This window comes from Thermochaetoides thermophila (genome assembly GCF_000221225.1).
Source record: "Thermochaetoides thermophila DSM 1495 unplaced genomic scaffold scf7180000011818, whole genome shotgun sequence".
Classification (NCBI taxonomy): Eukaryota; Fungi; Ascomycota; class Sordariomycetes; order Sordariales; family Chaetomiaceae; genus Thermochaetoides; species Thermochaetoides thermophila.
In genome coordinates this window covers 1457448-1469669 of record NW_006383034.1, presented here as the reverse complement: position 1 = coordinate 1469669, position 12222 = coordinate 1457448, and the positions used below count along the sequence as shown (strand labels likewise).

The 12222-nt window shown below is 50.6% G+C and overlaps 3 protein-coding genes across 3 annotated transcripts; 1 reads left to right on the top strand and 2 right to left on the bottom strand.

Moving 5' to 3' along the window:
• Nucleotides 1-5739: 5739 nt before the first annotated feature.
• Nucleotides 5740-7237, bottom strand: CTHT_0044180 (putative LAS seventeen-binding protein; the record flags this gene model as incomplete). The annotated part of the gene is made up of 4 exons (XM_006694747.1): nt 5740-5803; nt 5861-6888; nt 6989-7092; nt 7201-7237. The coding sequence occupies 4 exons, from the start codon at nt 7235-7237 to the stop codon at nt 5740-5742; spliced, it is 1233 nt and encodes a 410-aa protein (XP_006694810.1).
• A 1324-nt stretch (nt 7238-8561) lies between these two features.
• Nucleotides 8562-8921, top strand: CTHT_0044170 (uncharacterized protein; the record flags this gene model as incomplete). The annotated part of the gene is made up of 2 exons (XM_006694746.1): nt 8562-8699; nt 8760-8921. 2 exons carry the CDS (start codon nt 8562-8564, stop codon nt 8919-8921), a joined length of 300 nt encoding a protein of 99 aa, XP_006694809.1.
• Nucleotides 8922-9576: 655 nt separating this feature from the next.
• On the bottom strand, nt 9577-11406 carry CTHT_0044160 (ARF GTPase activator-like protein; the record flags this gene model as incomplete). Its single annotated transcript, XM_006694745.1, has 2 exons — nt 9577-11219; nt 11289-11406. The coding sequence occupies 2 exons, from the start codon at nt 11404-11406 to the stop codon at nt 9577-9579; spliced, it is 1761 nt and encodes a 586-aa protein (XP_006694808.1).
• Between the last annotated feature and the right edge of the window lie 816 nt (nt 11407-12222).

Below are 12222 nucleotides of genomic sequence, written 5' to 3'. Positions count from 1 at the left end.
CAGTTCATAGTTCTCTTGAGAACAGTTACATTTCCATGTATCGTTTACTTTTTTTGTACTGATATCAAAGTGGATCGAGACATATGCTGGTGCGAAGTTGCATGGAAATGTTATCCTGAGGGCTATATACTCGAGGCGCACGAAATTCCATTCACCTTCTGCGTCAGACCGATTCATCAGAGCTCTATACAAGAGGGATGTCGCATTGATTTCGACAACCCTCAAAGCTCCAACCCTCTGATGCTGGGCAACTACGAGCATGCAGCCGCACGCATCCCCTCCCTATCATATGAATGCTTCTGCTAGTGTGAAGATGCATCTCCCCTCCATTTCCCCTCATGACCCGCTCATCCCACAAGCTTCCTGCTACTCAACCTTGCTGACTGAATCTCAATCATTCCTTGGTGCGCGTACCACCTTGTCCGCACAGCCTTCTCTGTATAAACTGCCCTTCCATGGGCTTTGTCATTCTCGAAAATATCTGTCTCTATCATTATTCTCATCGCCCGATGATCGAGGGTAGACAACACCTACCAAGCCTTTGTGGACGCAACCTTCCCATGGATCATACTCCAAAGATACGTCCACAATTCCTGATTTTCTAGTTCTCAACATCTAATTTACGATCCCAACTGTGCCCAGGTAGTTGTCATCCTCCGTCCAGGATATCACTGTTCACTGACTGATACCCCTTATCTAGAACTTCGTGTCTTCTTGGGTGCAAGGTCCGCAGCGCGAAATGATGTCAGGTCAACATCGCTGGCGTCGGCGCCGTTCGTGTCTTATTACGGAGAGCACGTTGCGGTACGGCGAAGTTCTTACCCAAATAAAAATGATGACCAAGGAAGGACACTGGGCCGAATTTCTAAGATGTCTGATTAGTCCTTTTTGGCCTCAGAGTTATGTTCCAGTCGATATCGCACAGCATATGAGTCCGATTATCCGGGACTTACGTCCCTCTGAGATCCAGCCGAATTTGTTAACGCCATTGAGCCGTACTACATGCAGGAAAGCTGCATATATGTTTCTTGCATTCCAATAAGCCCAGAAGACACCTGGCCGATGGAAGTGCTGGTGCTTGACAGACGCACCTCCATGCAACTAGGCGTTTCCTTGATTCTCGGACGCCCTTGGATTAACCATGTATGGGCAGAGTACGGAGGATGGCCGTTTCCAGAGTTTCTGGGCGCTCTAACTATAGCTACCCCTGTCGAACACGTTAAAACAAGCTGGGAGCAAGCTAGCAACGAGCCTCGAGTTAGCTTGCATGCTCGTGGTATGAATCATGTTGTCCTGAATCCTTTGATGGCACACCAGGCTGCTCTCGACAACGTAACTGGCATTGCCGATATGACCACCGAAACACAATCCAGAAACACATATTTTCCCAACGAACAACAACTTACCTACTTTCAGCACAACGAGGGCAATGACACCACAGAAAGGGCAGGCAGCTGGGGTTTTGGAGGAGTCAACGGAGGATTGGGAGCTTTCTCTTCTCCATGGCAGGGCTCAAGCGTTTCCGACACAGGCGAAGGAGATTTTGACTTAAATACCATGGGGCTTGGAGCAATGCATCACGTAAGTCAACGATTGTGTTTGGAGTGCGATGCATCAGGGCACGGTACAGAAGCTGATATGGTGCAACTGACAGGGATCAATTGCTTCGTTGTCAGGATCTAACCAGCAAGGAAACGGGACTGTCATTGACGAGTCCTTCATCATCCATACTGGTAGCCACGATCATGACACAGATGACCAGGACGACCTTGGCATCCATTGATTATACGTTAGTATCTGAGCTGAACTTAGCGTCTCACCGCTCAAATAGCTCTTGTGAAGCCATCCCATCCCTCCTCTCTCATACAAATGAACATACTCAAGTGTGTCCAGAAAGACCTTGTCCAGGTGCCGGTCTCAAGAACAAATGGACTAGGGAAAAGCCGGAGATCGCCTACCGGTCTTCGGCTATATTCTTCACTAGGCGTGTTCTCAAGAATGCTATGAGACTATTCTTCTTACATCAGATTGCCAATCAGGACCTGTGTGTGTGTGTTTGAAGGGCATTAGTTGTCTGTTTTCCTTTGGTCTCTATATGGCGATGTCAAATTGTTATGAATGAGTTTGCAATTTGGATTCTTATTGAAAGTAATTTAAATCTTATCTCAACTAAGAATGTCCCACAAGGCAACGATCAGGGAAAGTTCTGCTATCTATGTGTTTGTCAAGGGAATTTACAATTGCTTGAGTGCTTGCATGTAGTTGATGAGTTTTTCTTATGGACAGCTATGTCACATGATAATTTCATTCAAAGCACGAACTCTCAATCGCGAAATGAAGATACTTTACCTTGTTGGCCTTCGGAGAAGTACGCTCTCGAATATCATACAGTCGTGTAGATGGTCCAGGAAGAGATCCTGTTGAGTAGAGGCTTCAAACCTGCTTGGCGAACTGCAGAAGTTGCCGTTTTCTCTAGTGCTAGCTAATAGGACATTTCTGCACCAGAAATCTTGTTCGGCAAACCCTTAACTAATTCGACGGCAGCTGCTGTTATCGCTGACCCTCTCGGTTTCCTGGACCTTGACTTTTCTCTGAGGGCCGAGTCAGTCGAACGTAAAACCATCTATTTGACGTCCACCTTAGCCATTATCTGAATATCTACCATATTTTCTCACCAGAGATGGAAATATTTTTGTCTACATCATTTAGGGTAATCCTCAGGACTTAGGGAGCTAATAAAGTCGCTACATGGCAGATGTCATTTAGGGCGGTCGAAAGGGATTGGGTCATATTGTTCATTTAACTCAAAATCGGAGCATCTGATACGCATGCGGCATGCATTTGTGGCTCTTATATGCCTAGAAGATTTTTGTTCCACATCTGTGTGTGCAGAAGGTTAACGTAAAGGCAGGCATACTATTCGCTAACTTGATGCAAGTTTGGAGGAACCTTCCAGGGCAGGTACCTAGTGATGGCAAGTTACTGTAACTGTATTCGAAAGAGCAAGACCCCACCTATACCCCACTCTTTCTTTCCTTGATTCTGAAAACTGATTTGTTAGTGCATGACCGAGAGAACTGCACAACACTTGTCTTCGGTCTTTAAGGAGGGGCTCAGAAGGCAGCACTGTGTGTACAAGTACATGGATTGGACGTATTAAGGATTACTAAGTAATCTTGTGCTCATTTCATGGCTCCTCACCAAAAAGGATGGAATTTTTATCTCTACGAATAGACTAGAGAAGGGAAAGTCCCCTTCAATCCGACCATTTCCACCTTACCATCAATACGACAGTACAAACCAGTTTACCGTTAGCACCATAACACCCTTTTTCTCTTTGAATCACTACATGCAGTGTATCCTACCTTAGTTGCTACCAAACCTCTCAAGTGCTAGCCGCTATTGAATACATATGCTCCATACTACATGTTCTTCCCTCCGATTACACTGGAGGTGTGTTCACTAGCAATTCATGTTTGTGCTACTTTAGAGGTGGATGCGTATGTTGTACGTACTGCGACGCGACATTTAATTTAAAACTCTCCCAGTGCCCAGCATCTATCTTCATGCTTCCAATCGCCAGGAAACCCGTGACTTTATGCCGAAGAAGGCAAGTGGAATTTGGTGTTACCAACAGCCTACTGTTTTCATCGTTAAGACCGCTGCCTATTTTTGCAGCAATAACAGTGGATTTTGTAAACCATCTGAGAGAACAAAGTAACCTATGGCCCATCCAACGGCACCTGGACCGATACCAGTCTTGAAGTGGTCGTGAACAGTTCGGATCTGCACAGCCCAGAAGCTGGAAAGACAACTTCCGTTTTAGCCCAGCCTCTCAAGCCTTACCAGACACACGCCACTTATGAGGAACGGATGCCTAATAGATGCCCGAGTCTTTCAGGAAAGTTCCAGTTGTCCATGGTGGTTGCCTGCCAATAGTCGGCGGACGAGTCTCATGGTTCGCATCGGATTCCTTCACATATACCTGCAAGTACTACTCCATCGGCCGACTCCGGTGTATCTTTCACATCTCAGGCTTGTCCAGTTGCTGTAGCTAATTTTTTTGGTATGACTAACCTGTTGTAGTTTCGGAAACTTACGCTTTCAAGTCTTCAAGCCCATCTGTGCTCTGTAGTCCACAGGCAAACATCGTTTTGTATTGTTATGATTCCCCTTATAATCTGAAGGCACTGCAAATCTCCCTCTTTCTTCTGATCTCCCTGTTTCTTCTCCTTTTGGGCCGTGACTGGACGTTAGTGGTAGGTATAAACTTTTTGGTCTTTGCCGGTCGGCCTTTTTTCAAGGCCATATATTTCCCCTAATTTATCAATCTGACTTGCAACGGCAGAACCAACCTGGTATCCCAGGTGTGGCTTCCAACTACGGGGCCTAATCCGTTCTGGGCACCTGGTAAGCATGTTGACTCTTCTTCCGTCTCGAGAAATTAGATTGCTTCGAAGTTTCTGACAGTGCTGGAGACTAGTAACCTACATATTCGCACAGATACATATCAACCTGCACTGTTGCCTCTCTGAGGCAGTTTGCATTCATCATGTCAGAAAATTACTTTAATTCCCCTCTTGAGGAGGATATGGTTATAGCTGCAGAGAAAAATGACATCCCGACCTCCGGATCGACCGAGAAGGTGATTGTAACCTTCACCAATGGGGATAAGGCCGTGACATATCCTGATGTTCTGATTTCGGCTCAGGACGGATATTCCTGGATCTGGGAGTGTCTGCTCCAAGCCATAGTTGCGAGTCATGATGTCGCTCCAGAACCTTACAGGATTATGATCACCGTATACAACAATGAATGGCGGGTGTTGTGGGTAGGGATACCAGTGGACTTTTATGCAATGCCTGGGACCCCAAGTCCTGAGAGGCAATGCACCGCTGTCATTCACCCGAGCATGCTCCAACTTAACCCATCAGTCATTTACAATTAATACCAATCATGACACAAAATTCAAGGCTCGGAAAGCATGGGGACCTGTCTTCTTGGGACCCTATCCTTCTTCCCTTTTAGTGAATATTTCCAAGCCAAACAACCTCATGAGTTATATAGAGCTCAGGAATAATATCCCCTCCGCTCTCCACACCTAGGTAGTTTTCTCGATGACCAACGATTGCGGATACTCGGTGCCTCGGTAGTCGACATGGATCGTTGCCCGTGCAATATGTTGAATCATTAATTGCATTTCGAGCTTGGCAAAAGATATCCAATCCTATTCAAGCTGTCGGCGTGGACGATCCCAATAATCGCGAAGATGAACGAACTGCCTAACAATTGCGATTAAAATCCAAGTAAGTGTCAGGCCAGAATGCAAAGTTGAAGCAAAAGCATAGGTATACATACAAGCCTTATGGGGGGTAAAAAAAAGGGGCCTAAAAAGGTAGGCAAATGGCGATGAGAGGCAAGGAAAGGGTTGAAACACATGAGGTACGTAAAAGTCATCATGTGTGGGCTTAATAACCCATCCATCTGGCCAGTGTTCTTCTCTTATCGTCTGTCAGACCCCTCTCTAAGCAATTGGCAACGGCACAAAGACCACACCCCAGCCATGGATCATACTCCCAACGACAATCATCGAAGAAAAATGATTTTAAAAGAAACCCAGCCCAACCGAATCCAGCCCAGCCCAGCCCAGCCTAGATATTCACCTCCAGCGAATCATATGAGATGAATTGAGAAGCAGCGACACCCTTGACATCAAGAACATCTTGTATCATGCAACACTCATTCAAGCATCTTAACATAATTGCTTGGGAAAATGCCGTGCCGTGTGCCGATCATGCCAGTCCTGTCCATCAAGGTCAGCTATTACTTTTCTCTCCAGTTGGACAAAGTCTTCACGTACCACCAGTCGTTGTCACTATCTGTCTTCTTCAAGATAGTAATGATTTCGCCCTTCTTGAATCCCAGATCACCAGGCTGCTCCGGCTCAAAGGTATAGAGGGCGATTGCCTGGTTTTTCTTCATCAGATTCTCCTTGCTGGTATAGTTCGGCTTCGGCGCCGCCGGCCTACCAGGGGCTGTCTTCTGTTGTGTTGAAGGACTGGATGGGGAGTCCCTAACAAAGGTCCTATCACTAGCATCCCTGTCAAAGCTGTCTGAGAAGGTGCGCGAGCGGGACGGCCCGTCATAGTTCCGCGGGTTGTCATAATAATCATCTTGCCAAGCTGAAGAACGCTTGGGGCGACCAAACTCATCCCAAGCATGGACGTCTCCATCGCGATCGCGATCGCGCTCACGCGGTTGTCCTTCGCCATAGGCAAGGCCTCTCTTCCCGGCCCAGATGACATCGTCGTGGTGATCGTCATAGATGGGAATGTCGTTGTACATGCGATCGTCAAGGTAGCCGGTCCCGGACATCCCGCTGAAAGCACGGGAACTGAGGACGTTGATGAGTGGCGCAGCAGCCGGCGGGGGGCGCTCGCGACCAGAGAGCAGTTCGCGGGCGCTGATAGGACGGCCGTACATGCGAGCATTAGCGTCCTTACGCTCGAGAATGATTGAGCCCTCCAACGAGACACCCGCAAACAAGCCCTTTGTCTTCGAGTAGGCGAAGATGCCAGCCACGCTCCGTATCGAAGCAGCACCAGCAGCCTCGGCGTTGCGGCCAACGGGGCCTGCAGCTATCGAGACGTTGCCACCAAGGGTTAGGGAACCAGCCTGCGCGAACGTCTTAACAGCGGCGGTATCGTTGAGGATGAAGACAAAATCGGTCAGCTCGAAGCCGATCTGGCCGCCGAAGCCGGCGCCGCCAGTCATAATGGCGGAAGGGGCGCTCCAGGTGCCATCAGGAAGACGTGCAACCACCAAGCCGCTACCAAAACGGGCAGAGCCTAGGAAACCTGCTTTTAGGACGGTAAGGACAGCAATACCCTGTTGAGAGACACGGAGTACGTGTTAGACAAGCTATATCTCTGGGTGTGTCTGAGTGTATAAAAGAAGACCGCAACAGTCCCGGCCTCGTGAATCATACCTTGGAGCTTGCAAGGACGGAGGGAGGAATAATTTTGTCGGGGCCAAAAGACTGGCGGGGGTCGATGAAGGACGAGAGGATCTTTGCGCATTTCTTGCACTCCGCTGTTTGTCAAGAGCCTTGTTAGTATCTTGCTGGTATTGCCATGATCGCGAGCGGCATCATGGAATCATGGAAGCCCACCCCATGCTGCCGGAAGGTCCGGAACTTACACGCCAAAGACGACGGGAGTGGGTTGTGGATGCCCATGGCTGCGGCACCGTTGTCGACACGATCGAAATTTTCTCAGGATGGTACCTATGATTCTGAACTGGATATCAAAAATGGTTTTTTTTGCGATATGTTTCGGGGCAGAAGTTTGTCGAAAAAATGATAGAAGAGGGAAGTCTCACTCAGCAGAAACGGTGGGGCGAAAGCAGCGTGAATGACTGAAGGACCGTGGGATCTGCCAGCTGTTGGAGGATGGCGCCTTAATCGGTCTTGGTCTGTCCAACCCGGCTGGAATCTTTCAGGCTGCGCAAGCACGAGAAAAGCCCCAATAATTTGGCGGAAAGTCTGTATCGTGGAACAAAGTGCTGAGACCTGCAAAAGTCACGAACATCTACGGAAGACAAGCCGAGCTCCGTGTTGCCGTACGCTGTTAACTGTTGCAGCATTGAGATCCTTGTAAACGGGTGGGTGGGTTGCTTTCTCTGCGGCGATGCTGGGAAAGCTTTCATAACCCATGATGCCAAGACCTAGTGTCAAACCCAGAGACCACGAGCCAGTTGCCAGGCTTCTCAAACTTATCTGTCTTGGAGAGTACTATCTCATCCCAACTTTGCTCCCATGGCCTATAAGCTGCACACCAAAAATCCGTAGAGGCTTTTTTTTTAGCTTTTTCTACGTCTTCATATCAGACAAAAGCTATTGTCCTAGTTGTCATGTGAAATGGAGCCCTTCTCACTGCCCCACTGTGCTGGACGATGAACCCTCCCGCGTCCCTGCTCTGATGTCATGGATCCGACAACCGACAGGCCCACCGTACCCAACGGTTACATACCAGCCACAATGGGGCTTAAAGCTTCCCAAGGCTGTGCCAAGCAGCTGGTCACGAGTATTCCAACCAGCGCTAGCAGCCAACCCCTTTCCTGCCTGTGTGAGCACCACAGCGCAGGTTGCCTCGCATCCTCGATCAACAAAGCAACATCAGCATATCAACCTCTCTGGGGCCACAGACGACCGAGATCTTGTGGGGGTTCCACTGAGTGTTCGAACATACAGACCCGATCAAGTCCTTCCGGAAGGGAATACGACATTCAGTTGCAAGCGCCCTGCCCCCAACCTGAAACACAAATCAACTCGGAGTCGAGAGCTGGATTTATCTCTGGGAATAGTCGCCAACCTCCGAGTCTCCCTAAATCATCGACAACCATTTCGCGCGAATCGCATCTCCCAGACTCTTTGATTCAGCCTCCCCTAGAGTCGAAGCCGCCAAAGCCACCTGTCATCAACTCTAAACTCATCCAACTTGAACCGCTCCGCCAACAAGCACCACTCCAACCTAATCTAATCCAACCCAACCACTTCCAAAATGTCTGCGGAAGCCTACGAGCGCGAGCGCCAGAACAACGCCCGTCTGGACGAGCTATCGGCTAAGATCTCCGCCCTGCGCGGCGTGACCATCGACATCTACGATCAAGCGCGGCAGCACGAAATGATCGACTCGACGGTGAGCCTCTCCGCTCCCATTCTAATTCACGAGATACAATGCTGACAGCGTCATTAACAGAGCGAGACCTTCTCTTCCATGGCCACGCAGCTCAAGGGCTCCGCGACCCGCCTGGGGCGGATGGCTGCCGCGGGGAACCGGGTCGCTGTGCTCAAGCTGTCGGGCATCATTGTCGGGACGGTGCTGGTTCTGTATTATATGTGGAAGTTGATGTTCTCATGAGGGAGACCTGAGCACTTTCCTCTCCATCAGGGTCCTAGTTATTTAGGGGTATGGGGCCATGCAGGAACTGGAGATGAATGGCAGCGGTGCCAACCATCGCTAGAGGAGGATACGAGGATGGTCCTCGCTGGTTTGTACAGGACAACGAATTGGGGGGTTGTGATATCCATCCAGGCGGGTGTATCGCTGGGGACGGCCGGCGGGCCGTGACGAGTTGTGTACCACAGCGTATTCTGTTGTTTTGTTGTTAGGACGGGCATTGGCGCGGCGTTTGGGAGTTCTCGGGTTATGGTTTTGGCTTAGGTTCTGGCTAAGGCTTCAACAACGCGCACTCAGTCTCTTCTGGGACCTTGAATATAGCAACATAGCTTGGTTCAGGAAGCATATGAAGACCCTTGATATATATGTTGAGAATATTATCGTTTATTTTCCGCCGTACCTCTTCCCTGTACACCAACACGACAGCACGCTGTGTAGACCCATCCATCGCTCCCGCTTTTGTCTTCCTCAGTTATCTTGCGCATTTCCCAAAGCAAAGAGAAGAACATGCGGGAAAACAACGACAAAACCTGCAGCTATGCAAACTTCATGCATTCATTGCCTATATCTAAAAACTCCCCTAGCTTTTCCTACCAACCACAATAAGCGCACCCCTTCATTGCCACACGTTGGAAAACAAATCATCCGCACCGGCAAATCCTCCGACAGGCTTCGACGAGCTTGTCCCCGTGCTGCTAGTCCATCCGCCAAACTCCTCATCTGCTGCCACTTTTGGCGCCGGCGCGAATCCGCCCGACGCGCTTGGCACAATGGGCTGACTTGCGAAGGAGCTCCAGTCGTCTAATGTGCTTTTGGTTGTGGTCGTGGTAGTTGTGGCCGTCGCCGGCTTGGGCTCCGGTTCGGGCTTGTCCGGCGTGGCCCAGGCGTTAGCGTCACTCCAGACGTTGGCGTCGGACCAGTTGCTTGTGGAAAGTGTGTTGAAGGATCCGAGGGTGCTAGTTGCTGTGGTGGTTGAGGTCGTCGTCGTCGTAGCAGTAGTAGTAGTGGTTGTGGTAGCTGGCTTGGGCTTGTTATTAGATAGGTTGAACACAGAGCCCGTAGAGGTGGAGGTCATTGTCGGGGAAGAAAGGGAAGGCTGGAGGATTGGCGCGCTTGTCTTGGGAGGGGAGGATGAGAAGTCAAAGAGGTCGCCTAGCGCAGCGGAAGGAGGGGCAGGTTTAGATGTGGTAGAGGACGATGGAGCGGCTGAGGTGAGAGAACTCCAGCCAGAGGTGCTGCTGGTGGACGTCTTCGCCTGGTGGGTAGATGCCGGCTTGGGATCGAAGAAGCTGCCGCCGCTGAGGCCAGAGAAGGCCGAGCTGTTGCTCGTTTGTGTGGTTGGCTTGGTGGAGGCAAAGGATGCCAGGCTGGCAAAGGCATCTGTTTGGGCAGGCTTGGGTGAAGGAGAGGCGTTGAAACTCAGGCTACTGAAGGCATCGTTCAGCCCAGCGAGTGAGCTCTGAGTCTGGGTCATCGCAGGAGAAGACAACCCGCTGACAGAGCCAAATGAAGAATGAGATGCTGGTTGCGCGGCAGGCTGTGGTTGTGGCCGAGGAGCCGTTGCGTAGAGAGAAAGGATAGACTGCTTCAAATCAGGGCGAGACTTGCCCCCCGTGCTAGCAGTACCTGTTGTACTAGCCGGCCGGGGAGGAACAGCAGGTTGACTGTCCAAAAAGTCCAGCCCAAGAAGCGAATCCTTTGCGCTGCTAGTAGTCGTCTTCGGAGGAGCCGGTTCGGACTTTGGCGCAACCTGGATCCCAGCCGGGCCAGTAACGTTGGCTCTGGCCGGAGCGAGAGCCGGAGCAGGGGCTTTGGCGGGAGGAGGAACTGGGTCAGTACCGATCAGATCAACCTGCGGGGCGGCCGTCTTGCCGATGGACGCCTTGCGCAGGGTCTCTCGCCGATCAATATTGTGCTTCTCCTTGACGACGCTCAACGGCACATCATCGTCCCCCTCAGCATCTAAGGTCGAAGGATCTGGCATGGGCCCGTCCATTACCCATCGCTTCAACTCGTACTTCGTGCGGATGAAGTTCTCGATCTTGGCCTCAGAGGGAATATGGCCTGGCGGGAGCTTCGCCTCCCAGTACTTGTTCGCGCGAGCATTGCCCCAGTTAAGGATGCTCTGCAATTGCTCATCCGTCCATGAGTCCAGATCGACCGACTTGACTCGGCTGATGTGAGTGCCCATGCCACGGTGGATGCCTGAGCAGCGGATGCAGATGAAGACGCCAAGGTTCCAGCTCGCCCATCGGGGGTCTGTGTCGAAAAACCATCAGTCGCTCGGTCCATGCAAGCACACGGGAATCGGGAGTCGGGTGTGCTCACGTTTGTTGCGCTTGCAGTCGGCGCACACTTTGTTCGGCTCTAACTTCAAAAGGTTCTTGAGGGTTTGCTGGTTTTGAGCTGCGCGTTCAGCAGCAGGATTCGGTGGCCGTCGGGACATGGCGTATTCCTGGTCTTTTCAACACAAAGACGCTTTGCTACGCTCTAAGAGAGCGGCTCAATGGATTCCGAAGCGGCGGAATTGAACAGCAAAGTTGTGTAGCGGTTTCGGGGGGTTAAATTATTCGACGGTTGCGGGATGGGCCTCGATAAGTAACAGCGGCGAGACACAGTACAAGTTACAGGTTCCCGGTCGTCAGGGGGTTGAAGTCAGTGCGCCACAGCGACTGTGGCTGTGGGTCCACCACCACCACCACCACCCTTGGACATCAGCCCCACCTCGGGAAGACTTCATTGTTCTGCCGACTTTCGAGAATCGTCTCCCACCAGCCTCGATGCGACCGAACACGCAAGCTCTGAACTTTCGTCTCATGATTCCCATGTCAACTTACTAGGTAGAAGGCTATATATACTCTCTGTTAGCTTTTCAAGGTCCATTGGCGAATACGTTGGCTATTGATGGCAACGTCGTAAAAGTCGGCCTTGTGTCATCGCCCATCAAGCCAAATGCTTGCTCGAATTGTATATCAGGGGCCCTAGGTGCTTAGACCCGGCTTCCCGATCAATATACAGGAATGCATCACCTCCCAATACTATCGAGATTGTAGCTCTTGGTCCGTCCTCGCTGCTTAGCTGATCATAACCCGTTTTTGTATCCATAATCTCCTGTTAGATGGCAGTCCAAACCCGCAGACTCGAACCGGGGTTCCAGTTAGCGATATCTCTGACGCAACTGAACCCACAGGGTCCTGCATCCCGCATTTCTGGCGACAGCGGGATTACTTAGGCCAGAAACTGTGATTTGTCACTACTAGCC